A 13,730-nucleotide genomic window follows, 5' to 3' on the forward strand; every position below is an offset into this window, starting at 1 on the left:
TCTTGAACTTCTTGTGCCGGGAGCAACGGGAATTCCCTCACCTGTCGCCTCACAAAAGCCCTCACCTGCATATATCTAAAGGCATTTCCCAGGGGCACACCCAGCATTTTATAATAGACAATCCGTCACACTACTATATTGACAGAAAAGAAATCAAAACAATGTCATGCTCGACTGTGCTAACTTTTTTTGCATCCTCCACCTCCCAACCTCTGTGCCAAAACAATGGCTCAGTCTGGTCCATAGTGCACCCTCAAAGCCAGGTACAGATGAACGTCAAATATATATACAGTGCATAGTATGTTCAACCTGCACATGTAATAGGTGCTTAGTGTTTGAGACAGTACTGGATCTGCTATTTTGGATCATTATTGCAGTGAAACACACATGTTCTGACCTTGATTTATATGAAGTGCAATCCATTCTGAGCACTGTTTTTCATCAACTACTCTGATATTATCTGTTTGAGGACTGGAGTCCTAAACACCAATTATACCGAAACCGGAGTGGAATTAGTTTAGAGAATTAAAGAACACTGTAAATTGAACCTCAAGCCTAAAAATGAATTCAGTAGTTTACTGAAAAAAATCATAGAAAAATAGAAAACAGAAGCTGGAGGAGGCCATTCGGCCCTTCAAACCTGCTCCACCATTCATTATGATCATGGCTGATCAAATTCAATACCCTGATCCTGCCTTCTCTCCGTATTCCTTGATCCCTTTAGCCCAAAAGCTATATCTAATTCCTTCTTGAAATTACACGTTTTGGTCTCAACTACTTTGTGGTAGCAAATTCCACAGATTCACCGCTCAGTGAAGAAATTTCTCCTCGCCGCCTCAGTCCTAAAAGTATCCTCAAACTATGATCCCAGGTTCTGGACTCTCTCACCATCGGGAACATTCTTTTAGAATCTACCCTGTCTAATCCTGTTAGAATCTTGTAAGTTTTTATGAGATCCCCTCACTCATCTAAACTCCAATGAATATAATCCTAACCAACTTAGTCTCTTCTCCTCGTATGATAGTCCCACCACCCCAGGAATCAGCCTGGTAAATCTTTGCTACACTCCCTCCATAGCAAGAACATCCTTTCTGAGATGAGGACACCAAAACTCACACAATACTCCAGGTGTAGCCTCACCAATGCCCTATACAACTGCAGTCAAATATCCCTATTCCTATACTCAAATCCTCTCGCTGTTAAGAGAAACATACCATTTGCCTCCTTTACTGCCTGCTGTACCTGCGCGCTTACTTTCAGTGACTGACGCACGAGAACACCAAAGTCTCGCCGTGTATCCACCTCTCTCAATTTACACCCATTCAAATAATAATCTCGTTCTTATTTTTGCTACTGAAGCGGATAACCTCACATTTATCCACATTATACTGCATCTGCCATGCATTACCCACTTCACTCAGCTTGTCCAAATCCTGCTGAAGCATTTCTGCATCCTCCTCACATTTCACCCTCCCACCCAACTTTGTATCTGCAAATTTGGAGATAATACATTTAATTCCCTCATCCAAATCATTAATATACAATGTAAACAGTTGGGGTCCTAGCACCGATCTCTGCGCTACTCCACTAGTTACTGCATGCCAATCAGAAAAAGATCAATTTATTCCAACTTTTTACTTCCTGTCGGCTAACCAGTTTTCTGTCCATCTCAACACACTACCCATATTCCCATGCGCTTTAACTTTACATATTAATCTGCTATGCAAGACCTTGTCGAAAGCCTTCTGAAAGTCTAAATAAAGCACATCAACCGGTTCTCCCGAGTCAACTAGTTACATCTTCGAAGAATTCTAGTAGATTTGTCAAGCACGGTTTCCTTTTCGTAAATTCATGCTGACTTTGTCTGATTACACCACTGCTTTCCAAATACTGTGCTATGAAATCCTTGTTAATGGACTCCAGCAACTTCCCTACTACTGACGTTAGGTTCACTGGTCTATCGTTCCGTTTTCTCTCTACCTCCCTTTTTGAATAGCAGGGTAACATTCACTACCCTCCAATCTGTAAGACCTATTCCAGAGTCCAAAGAATTTTGGAAATGGCCATCAATGGATCTATTATTTCTATGGTCACTTCCTTAAGTACTCTGGAATGAAGATCATCAGGCAGACCCTGGAGATTTGTCCACCTTCAATCCCATTAACTTCCCCAAAACCATTTATTTACTATTACTAATTTCTTTCAGCTCCTCACTAAAACTTGTGTTTCTCAGAACCTCCGGTACATTATTAATGTCTTCCTTTGTGAAAGCAGAAACAAAGTACGAATTTAGTTCTTCAGCCATTTCTTTGTTCCCTGTTATGAATTCCCCAATTCTGACCGTAAGGGGCCTACATTAGTTTATCAATCTTTTCTCTTTACATACCGATAGAAACTTTTAGTCAGTTTTTATGTTCCCCACCAGTTTACTTTCAAATTGTATTTTCCCCTTCTTAATCAATTATTTGGTCTGTTTTTCCTGAATTTTAAACTGTTCCCATCCTCATGTCTATTGCTTTTTCTTGCTAATTTGTATGCCACTTCTTTGAATCTAATATTATCTCTAATTTCCCTTGTAAGCCATGGTTTGGCCATAGTTCCCTTTCTACTCTTGTGCCAAATAGGAATAAACAACTTTTGGAGTTCACCTATTCGTTCCTTGCATGCCTGCCATTGTCTTTCCACTGTCCTCCCTTTCAGTAATGTTTCCGAGTTTGTCATAGCCAGCACATGCCTCATACCATCAATTACCTCATTGAGGTTCAGGACTCTGGGGCGAAATTCTCCCCCAACGGCGCAATGTCCGCCGACTGGCGCCCAAAACGGCGCCAATCAGACGGGCATCGCGCCGCCCCAAAGGTGCGGAATGCTCCGCATCTTTGGGGGCCGAGCCCCGACATTGAGGGGCTAGGCCGGCGGCGGAGGGATTTCCGCCCCGCTAGCTGGCGGAAACGTTTGTTGCCCCGCCAGCTGGCGCGGAAATGACATCCCCGGGCGGCGCATGCTCGGGAGTGTCAGCGGCCGCAGTGGGGAGAGTCTCTTCCGCCTCCGCCATGGTGGAGGCCGTTGCGGAGGCGGAAGGGAAAGAGTGCCCCCACGGCACAGGCCCGCCCGCGGATCGGTGGGCCCCGATCGTGGGCCAGGCCACCGTGGGGGCACCCCCCGGGGTCAGATTGCCCCGCGCCCTCCCCAGGACCCCGCCCACGCCGCCTTGTCCCGCCGGTAAATACCTACTTTAAATTTACGCCGGCGGGACAGGCAATTTCTCGGTGGGACTTCGGCCCATCCGGGCCGGAGCATTGAGCGGGGGGGGCCCGCCAACCGGCGCGGCCCGATTCCCGCCCCCGCCCAATCTCCGGTACCGGAGACTTCGGCAACCGGCGGGGGCGGGATTCACGGCGGCCAACGGCCATTCTCCGACCCGCTGGGGGGTCGGAGAATGACGCCCCAGGTCTCAAAATCAACCACCTCACTATTCACCTTGATAAGAAATTCTACCATATTATGGTCACTCATCCCCAAGGGTTCTCTCACTAGATTGCCAACTAATCCTTTCTTATTACACAACAGTCACTGCAACTCAAAATGGAATTAGCTGCATAAATGCTTCGAGGCAGCTTAATGTGGAGGGCCTTCGACAAATGTGACATGATATAACTGCTTGTTTTATTTTGCATAGAATCAGTAGATTTCACTCCCTTTCTAAAGTTCCACTCATTCCAATACTAAAGTGCAAGATATCATTGCACATTATTCTTCTTCATCAAGTGTCACGTACCCTTTGAAAAATTCATCCTTGGGTAGTTTTTCTGCCTGAATCAGCTGGTAAAAAAGTTGACCCATGTGCTCTCTTGTTATTTGACTTCTCTCCAATGTTGATTCCACACCAACTCTCACAAAGACATGGAGTAGGTTCAGTGAATTCAATTCATCCACGCACTGGAGTGCTTCCTGGAACGAGAAAACAATTCTAGTCAAATGATACTTCTTTCCTAATAATTTCCTCACCATTTTCTGTTTTACTCATTGTCAACACTTTCCTTAGAACCACAAATTAAATTTTTTGAACAAATCCAATGCTGCACAAAGAGTAACATTAATCACAAGTCTCAAAAAATGGGAACTCGAGTCGCCTTCTCCACCTTAATATTCACATGTAATAAATTATGTTTTCACAAATGTTTTTCTTCCCTTCCGCTGTTTCTGGTTTCCTGCTCCAACATAGCTTTGAGGTTAGAGGGCATTAAAATGTGAAATTTAAGGAACAGGACGAGGGGTGGAGAGTGCAGAGGAATTTGGCTTCAAATTGCAACTGAAGGATGTACAGGTATTCCAAAGCATGACAGACAAGAAGTTGGATTTGAACCAGCCAAGGGTTGTTCGGATTGAGCTAATGAGACTGGCGATGAACCAAATAAGCAAATGCAGAAAAGAGTTTTATGATTATTGGGAGGAATATTTGATAAGTTTTAAGACAAACATGAATCCTCAATTCTTCACAATTTATAACAGGAATTTAAAAACTCTTCCTCTCCTTTTATCCCCATCCATAAAGTAGCCATTTATGTCTCGCACAATCAGGAGTTCAAAGAGTAATGTCACCAGGTCATAGGTTAATTGACCACAAGCAAATATGGACATTAGTCACCTCACTAGTTTACGAACAAGCAAATCATCAAAACATGGAGTAGGATGAAACTGAGACCAGAGGTATGAGGAAAAGGTTCAAAAAGCAGGCTTCTAACGGAAGTGCAACAATTTTGGAGACATTTGACAGCATTTTGAAATTTAACAAAAATAACTGGGTTCAAAAACATAGATTCAGAATTTTCCATAGAATATACATGTTTTCATGAACATTGCCTGGAAAATTCAGTATTCAGGTTTGGAAAATTGGAGAAACATTTAAAAAATATTTGTTCATGGGATGTAGGCATTAATGGCTCGGTCAGCATTTATCATCCATCCCTAATTGCCCTCGAGATGGCAATGAGCCACTTTCTTGAACTGCCACAGTCCGTGTGATGTAGGTATACTCACAGCACTGTTAGGATTGACCCAGTGACGCCATGGTGACACAGTAGTTAGCACTGCTGCCTTACAGCTCCAGGGTCCCAGATTCAATTCCGACCTCGGATGACTGTCTTTGTGGAGTTTGCACTTTCTCCCTATGTCTGCGTGGGTTTCCTCCGGGTGCTCTGGTTTCCTCCCACAGTCCAAAGAGGTTAGGTGGATTGGCTATGTTAAAATCTCCCCTGAGCGTCCAAAAGGTTAGGTGGGGTTACTGGGTTACGGGATAAGGTGGAGGTTTAGGCTTAAGTGGGGTGCAGACTCGATGGGCTGAATGGCCTCCTTCTGCACTGTATACTCTATGACAATATATTGCTAATTCAGGGTAGTGTGGGACTCGGAGGGGGAACGTGCAGGTGGCGATGGTCCCATGTGTCTGCTGCCTATTTTCTTCTAGATGGCAGCGGCCATGAGTTTTGAAGGTGCTGCCTGAGGAGTCTTGAGAGTTGCTGCAGTATATCTCGTGAACGATACACTGCTGCCAATGTATATTGTTGATGGTGGGAATGAATGTTTGTGGGTGGGGTGCCAATCAACGAGCGGTTTTGTCCCGGATATGGACTACAGCGGTTCAAGAAGGCAGCTCACCATCATTACCTTCTAAAGGGCAATAAAGGATTGGCAACCAATGCTGACCTAGCCAGTGAAGCCCTCTCATCCCGTAAAAATGAATTTAAAAAAACTACAATTCAGAAATCATGTTGGTCAGTTGTGATGTAAATTTCTTACATTTAATAGTTAGCTGTGAACTATAATGATGCAAATTCTGTGAATATTCACCTTGTAATCATTAATGTGCAAAAACTCATCAATAATGGATTTTGATTTTTTCTCCATCTCCTCTTCAGACAGACTGGGTCCGGGGGAAGCATCAGCAGGAAGAACTTCAGGCTTCACTGCAAAAGAACAAATTTTAAAAAGGTTTCTTTGGTGTACTGGCCGGTTATATACTGTCAGAGCCTAATTAATCATTGATAGATTTCTCTAAAAGTAAGGAAAGCAACAGATTAGCTACTGTAAATGCAAGTTATAGTATCTCCATTTTCACAATCTTCTGTAAATTCTTACTCGCGTGGTTGGACCACAGAATTCTGAGGCAAAAAACCTAGAATTTAAAGTAATAGAGATCCTGCTAGAGAAATATTAAGTCTGTACATTGGTTTCAATGCCTGAGAGACATTGCCAGTTTCATGTAGTGATTACACTTTGTGACATCATTGCTCGTCACAGCAATGTCATCAGACCATATGAAGCTGGCATCAGAGCTTTTGTCTCTGTCATGTACCCAAATATTTCACCAGGCACCCACCCACCTGACCAACAAAATAGGGCACCAATTGCCTGTAAAGAAAGATTTTATTGTGCAAACATGTACGTTATTGATATTGGAAAACTTTTGGAATTAAAGGCTGATAAATAAATCCTCTATTTCAACTGTAATAAAGTTACTTTCATGTGGCAACCAACAAAGAATAAATAAGGCCATTGCCCAACAAAACTAGACCACATCCGACAGCCTCCTGCTTTACTTAGAGCGAGGCACCACTAGATTGCATGCAGGGTATGTGGACTGATTTTTCCCTCCCTTGCCCTTGAGCACACAACCCAGTTTTATCAACCTGTTGTTACCTCACCCAAGGTTAACTAAATCAGCACAATATGGATTTAAGACTCGACATTTCTTAGCAACTTTGCCGATACCAAATGAGCCACTGGGGTGCTCTATTAAAGAATAAGCCAGTTTATTTCCAGTGATGTTTTGAACGGCAAAAAAAGTGTCACTCTCTTTTGGCCTTTCACCATACCTTTCTCTGTAGGCCATAGAATCCTACAGAGGAGGCCATTCGGCCCATCAAGTCTGCACCTATCCTCTGAAAGAGGACCTTACCTAGGCTCACCCCCGTAACCTCAAAACCCCACCTAACCTACACATCTCTGGACACTAAGGGGTAATTTAGCATGGCCAATCCGCTTAACCTGCACATCTTTGGACTGCATAAGTAAACTGGAGCATCCGGAGGAAACCCACGCAGACACAGGGAGAACGTGCAAACTCCAGAGTCACCCAAAGTCAGAATTGCCACTAACATCTTTCCCCATTGTTTCTACATTTCTTTTTTTATGCTCTCAATTTTGTTCTGTCTTTTGTCTGCAATACCACCTCTCCTTTGTGCCTCCCACTCATTGTATTCCTCTGACATTAGCTCTGTTGCTCATATCTTCTTACATTTTCTAAAGTCCAAAGTATGTATCAAGTGGCAACAATAATCTATCATGTCAGAGGTGGCTAAAGGGGCTGAGTCAGCATGTAACAGCAGAAAACTGAAACCCAGTGGGGGTGCAGAGACATATACTTCTACCTGAAGGCAGATTACTTTTCTGCTACTGTTGAAGTGGAAGCAGCAGTGGGATGCTCAAAACCTGTGCAACATGGAGCTAAAAGAAACTGAGATGGAGCAACAATAGTGGTGCGCATGGATCCAGTATGCATGGATCAAGAATAACAAAGAACAAAGAAAAGTACAGCACAGGAACAGGCCCTTCGGCCCTCCAAGCCTGCGCCGACCATGCTGCCCGTCTAAACTAAAATCTTCTACACTTCCGGGGTCCATATCCCTCTATTCCCATCCTATTCATGTATTTGTCAAGATGCCCCTTAAACTTCACTATCGTCCCTGCTTCCACCACCTCCTCCGGCAGCGAGTTCCAGGCACCCACTACCCTCTGCGTAAAAAACTTACCTCGTACATCAGAGAATGGGAAGGGGAACTGAACAGCAGTGGCATAGCATTAGAAAACTTCAGTAAACGACTAACACGCGAAGGTGAGACTTAGAAGTGACAAGACCCAAATAAACTCAAGTACGGAGCAGTGGGCAACCCAGACTGAAAATCCAGGTGGTTCCAACAAATACTGAAACTTGCACACAATCAATTTTTGAATAAGGCTGTCACTTATCCTATCTTGTTGATGAATAGGCGCACCAATAAACTGCTTCTGACCAATCACAGATCAATCAGGGGTTTCAAAAGAGAGAAATGTTTAAAATATATATAAATTAGAGGGCAGTGGCCGAAAAGTCCCAAAGTGCCAACTGTTTATTGCGTTATTCTCTGCTCATTCCATCAGCAGGCTTAGAGTGGCAAAGGCCCACAATCTTTATGCTCACTAGGGCGGCGCAGTGTTTAGCACTGCCGTCTCACGGCACTGAGGACCCAGTTTCAATCCTGGCCCCGGGTCACTGTCCATGTGGAGTTGGCACATTCTCCCCATGTCTGCACGGGTCTCACCCCCACAACCCAAAGATGTTCAGGGTAGGTGGATTTGGCCACCTTAAATTGCCCCTGAATTGGAAAAAAAGAATTGGGTACTCTAAATTTAAAAAAAAGTCTGTATGTCACTCAGTTTCATGTTGTCAATATAGGGAGTATTAAAGGGAGAACACAAAGAGTATACATCAAATAATACTTTTAGAAAAGTCCCAGTTTGGCACAAGTTATTTGACGCGATTGAGTTAATATTGTTCCTTATTAGGTTGACCGCTTTGTGACTTGCCTTGGGGCTAAAATACTGTAGGCCTGGGTGTGAGATATTGCAAAAATTAACAGTGCAGAGTGTGCATTTTTAATTACTGATTTCCTAATGAATGAAGAAAAGAAGATCCAAGTGACATTCTTTGTGCAAAACCTAGTCTCGTGTTGGGTACAATCTGAATGGCCAATGCACCTGCATGATGCTGGAATTGCAAATTACCATTTTCTTTAGTCTGGTTCCTGTCTCCCTCCACACTTTTCTCCTCGGAGGTACTTGTGGTTTGCTGTACAATTTCAAGGACTTCCCTCCTCTCCTCTTCTCGTGCTCGATCATCAAACAACTCCTTGTTACTGCTCACACGTGTGATGGCCGGCCGAGCTGGTTTATCATTCTTCTCCCTTCCAGTACTGCTTCGACTATTTGGGTGGCAGGGGAGGAAAGGAACAAAAGTGACAATCTTTCTATCATAAAGTTACACATTAGCTACTGGACGGTGCTTGTAAGGAAATAGAACAGTATAAAAAACGAATATATGTATTCGTAAATCTCAGGTCTTTACCCAGAAATTGATGAAATGTGGAACTCACTATTGTAAGGAATAGTTGAGGCAATTAGCATAGTTGCATTTAGCAGGAAATCCAATAACCATGAGGGAGAAATGAATAGACTAATATGTTGTGGGGCATGGGGAGGCTCGTGCCTAGCATTACCATTAGCATAGACCTTTTGGGCCAAATGGCCTGGTTCAATGCTGTAAATACTGTGCAACTTAATAAGATAAGGGCCCCATAGTTTGTTTGACCTCATACCCCACAATGTGAATCCGACCAGGGTTATCCTATCTGATTTCCTCCTTTAGCATCCAGGGGTTCTTACAGTAAAAATCAAATATCAGACTAAGATGGGAATCCATGTGAAGTTATTAAGACTCACTGACATCAGGGGTTCGTTCCACCTGCCATGAGTTTTACAGCCCAAAAGTTATCAACCATAACTAAATACATTATCAGGGACTAAGTCCGATAAATTTTGTACATTTTACTTGTTACTGGTCAAGTTCAAGGTGAGTCTAGGTTTATTAAGTAGCAGGTAAGATGGTCTTCAAGCTTCACTAGTGTACGACACACAATATTAGATATCGTGGCGGTACAGTGATTAGCATTGCTGCTGCCTCACAGCGCCAGGGACCCGGGTTCAATTCCGGCTTTGAGTGACTGTGTGGAGTTTGCACATTCTCCCAGTGTCTGCGCAGGTTTCCTCCGGGCGTAACGGTTTCCTCCCACAGTCCAAAGATGTGCACGTGAGGTGGATTGGCCACGCTAAATTGTCCCTTTGCGTCCAAAGGTTAGTTGGGCCCAGGTAGAGTACTCTTTCAGAGGGTCAGATAGCCTCCTTCAGCACTGCAGGGATTCTATATCTTGGGAGATTTAATTGCGCTAAACAGGATTATTGTAATATCACAATTATATTATATATTCACAAGAGAAATTTAGCTCATCAAGATATTGCCCTTTTCTTGCAGCACGGCAACTTTCTCTCCATGTGCTCATCTATTCCCTTTTGAAATCCATGATTCAGTCTGCCCCCACAACACTCTCAGATAGTGAATTCCAGATCCTAACTATTCGTCATGTAAAAAGGCTTTTCTTTGCCAATCACCTTAAACTGCTGTCCTTTGTCCAACAATGGGAACAATTTCTATTTATCTACTCTGACTCCATTACTCAAGATTGTGAACACCTCTATCAAATCTCCTCTCAATAGAACACCACCAGCTTTCACCATCACTTAACTAAAGTCCCAAATTTCTAGAACTATTCCTGTAAATCCTTTCTGCACACTAGTTAAAGCCTTCACATCCCTTCTAAAGTGTGGTGCCCAAATTTGGATACAATACCAGTATTTGCTTAACGTTTATCACCAGTTCCTTGCTTTTGCTCTCTGTGCCATGATTTAAAGAGCCCAGGATCCCATATGTTTTTTAAACCACTTTCTCAACCTGCCCTGCATATGCACCCCAAGATATCTCTGTTCCTGGGCCCCCTTTAGATTTGTGCTTTTTGGTTTATATTGCCTCTCCATTCACTGAATTTGGAAACCCCCCACCCCAATAAGTATTTTCACTCTCAATTGTTCCTTATCCCAATATATCTCTAACATACAAATAAAATTTTGAAAAAGTTTTCAACAGTTTATGCATGTTGCTTTTGACGAATTTCTATTAAATATGTGACATTTGCCAATGAAAATAAATGAACAGATACATTCACAGTAACTTCATTGCAGTGTTAATGTAAGCCTACTTGTGACACTAATAAAGATTGTTATTATATGCGTTATACAGTTATGAGAATTAATCAATAGTGAAACAGCACCGCAAACAAAATTCTCTCATTCTCAAATGCGGCCTTCAGCAATGGAAACACAAGTCTTACTCGGATCCTGTTAAAAATAATGCAGATTTTATAAAATTCTCTGGTATACAAGGTGCTCTAGACAAAGATTGCAGACGTGGCTTAGTACACGTGGAAATAGTGGCAGGTGAGAACAATTCAGCAAGTTGATGCACTACCGAACGTCAAATAATCTGTTACTATTTGTGATCCACACCCAAGACACTAATCTCAGTTAGAAGCATTATCTGTGTGCGAAGAAAGGTGTCATTGCCCACTGATAAGATTCTATCCTGAGGTGATGGGAAAAAAACAAGTGTGCGCGTTGACTTGGACTGATACAGCACACCTCCCAGCAGATAGCACAAGAGCTGCACAGATCGAGAACCTAGAATTAGGTCATCTTCCCAGGAATATTATTTGGTGTCAGAACGTAAGAAATAGGAACAGGAGTAGACTATTGAGCTTGTGTCATTCAATGTGATTGTAACTCATCTTTGGCTTCAACCCCACTTTCAGGCCTCCTTCCTCCAAATTTGATTCCCTGAGACACCAAAAATCTGTCTGACCCAGTCCTTGAATATGATCAATGATGGAGCATCCACAACCTTCTGGAGTAGAGAATTCCAAACATTCACGATCCTTTGAGTGAAGAAATTCCTCCTCAGCTCAGTCCTAAATGATCAACCTCTTAATCTGAGATTCTGCCCCTGTTCCAGATTCCCTGGGGAAACAACCTTGATGTCTACCCTAACATGTCCCTCCAAAATCTTCTATATTGTCAATGCGATCACCTCTTATTCTTCTAAACTCTACTTAATATAGGGCCAGTTTACGCAGTCTCTCATCACAGGACAACCTTCTCCCCAGGAACCAATTTAGTAATGAACGTATATTCTTCCTGAAATATGGAGACCAAAACTGCACAGTATTCCAGGTGTGTTCTCATTAGCCCTGGACAATTGTAGCATGATATTTCTAGTCAAACAAAAACCTTTTGACACGGTCCCAAAAGTTCCGAACAAAGTCAGAGGTTCCGATTCCAATCAAACAGAAAACTACCCAATTACTTGCTCATATAGAAAAGGCTCTGACTTCCAGTAGAGGATCCAATGCAGATCTCCGAGACAGGAATCCTCACAGACAGCAGCTGAGGGAATCTGTGCAGAAGCTACCCTCACCTTTTTGCAGCACTAGTTTCCATATTCTGGTAAATGTTTAAAGGTCCCCAGCTTTTCAGTGTGATTGTGAATGAGTAGGCAGGTGGTGTGTGCTGGGTAAAGTGGGTAAGTGAACCAGGGGATAACTGGGCCAGGAGAAGTTGTCAGGCAGTGGGGCTAATCAGATATCAGGTGGGGGAAAGGGGCAGGATAGTCAGATGGGTAGTCAGCGTTTTAGTGGGGAGTCCAGGGATCAAGGGCATAGTCAGGGGAGTGGGGCGGTGGTTGGAGGAGAGGTTGGTGGGTGTCAAACGGTGAGTTGGGGCATCAGTTCTATAATTACCCAGGAGCTGGTCTAGGATTTTCTTTGTCTAACATTTCCTGGAAATCTATCCAGTTAAGTATGTTGGAACTGTCCAAATTCTCTAACTCTAACTTAGAGTTGAAGACTTTTTTGAATGGTCCCAGGGAGCAGGAGAATTGTCCATCGGAAGTTTGAACTTGCCGAGCAATTCTCACCGAGTCATTCCGCAGGGTTCTGAAGCACATATAGGGAGCATGTCTGGTCTCTGGTGATCTGGAGGCTGGAAAATCTGAGCCACACTTCTTTAAGCTTGGCATTTCATCAGCATACCTGGAGAAACCAGGAAAATGTTGATGAAGAGATGCTTGTTTATGAGTCTTAAAAAATTAAATCTGCTGAATTTACTAAGTTGAAAGGCCATAACAAAAGAATGATGGACAACTTTCTGGATGGTGCAAATCCTGGTTTAAACAAAGGCAGCAGAACATAATTGGCTTTTCAGTTTCAAAAGAAACTTCACAGGATGTTGGCTTGTGAATAATCCTATCCCCTGAAAAAATATATAAAAGATTGAACAGATCAAAGACCATACTGCAGTCGAAGGAAGAAGATCCCACCCATTGTCAGAAGAAGATCTGAGAGAGTGGGAGCGAGAGAGCTAGAACAAGAAAGAGAGAGCGTGCGCGAATGAGAGCAAACCCAACTGATAATCAGGAGAAGAATCTACAACCACAGCAGCTGGCCGGGTGACTGAAATGAAAATCGAAGTCCCAGAGGACTATAAGCCCTTTGAGAATGAGCTGACTGGTGATGATTTAACCCGAGGGTCACCACACCTCAGGCGAGTGTCAAGGTTGAGAAGGATAACCTCAGCCAGGAATTGAACCAGCTCTGTTGGCATTGCTCCACATCTGATCCAGCCGTCCAGCCAACTGAGCTACACTCACACTTTTCCACATCATACTCCATTTGCTACCTTGTTGACATCTCAATTAACCAGACAACATAACTTTGCAGCCGCTGTGTCCTCCTCACAGCTTGCATTCACCTAGCTTTATATTCTCAGCAAATTTAAATACATTATTCCCGGTCTCTTCATCTAAGCTATTAATATAGACTGCAAACAGCGGAGGCCTAATACTGATCCTTGTGGGACTCTTCTAGTCACAGCCTGCCAACTGAAAATACCCCCTTCATCCTTACTCTTTGCTTCCTGTCCGTTAACCATGCTAATATATTTACCCAACTCCAGGAGTCCTCATCTTGCAT

The 13,730-nt window shown here is 43.2% G+C and overlaps 1 protein-coding gene across 24 annotated transcripts in view; it reads right to left on the reverse strand.

The window, feature by feature from the left end:
- Positions 1–13,730, reverse strand: part of eif4g3b (eukaryotic translation initiation factor 4 gamma, 3b) — a 480,107-nt gene that overhangs the window by 23,634 nt on the left and 442,743 nt on the right. For all 24 annotated transcript variants that reach the window (XM_072478533.1, XM_072478532.1, XM_072478530.1 and 21 more), the window contains 3 exons: positions 8,824–9,020; positions 5,851–5,966; positions 3,779–3,951 (listed from right to left, as the gene is read on the reverse strand). In XM_072478533.1, the coding sequence (XP_072334634.1) occupies positions 3,779–3,951; positions 5,851–5,966; positions 8,824–9,020 (486 nt within the window). The remainder of the gene's footprint in view (positions 1–3,778; positions 3,952–5,850; positions 5,967–8,823; positions 9,021–13,730) is intronic.

The sequence above is a fragment of the Scyliorhinus torazame genome, chromosome 16 (genome assembly GCF_047496885.1).
Source record: "Scyliorhinus torazame isolate Kashiwa2021f chromosome 16, sScyTor2.1, whole genome shotgun sequence".
Taxonomy (NCBI): Eukaryota; Metazoa; Chordata; class Chondrichthyes; order Carcharhiniformes; family Scyliorhinidae; genus Scyliorhinus; species Scyliorhinus torazame.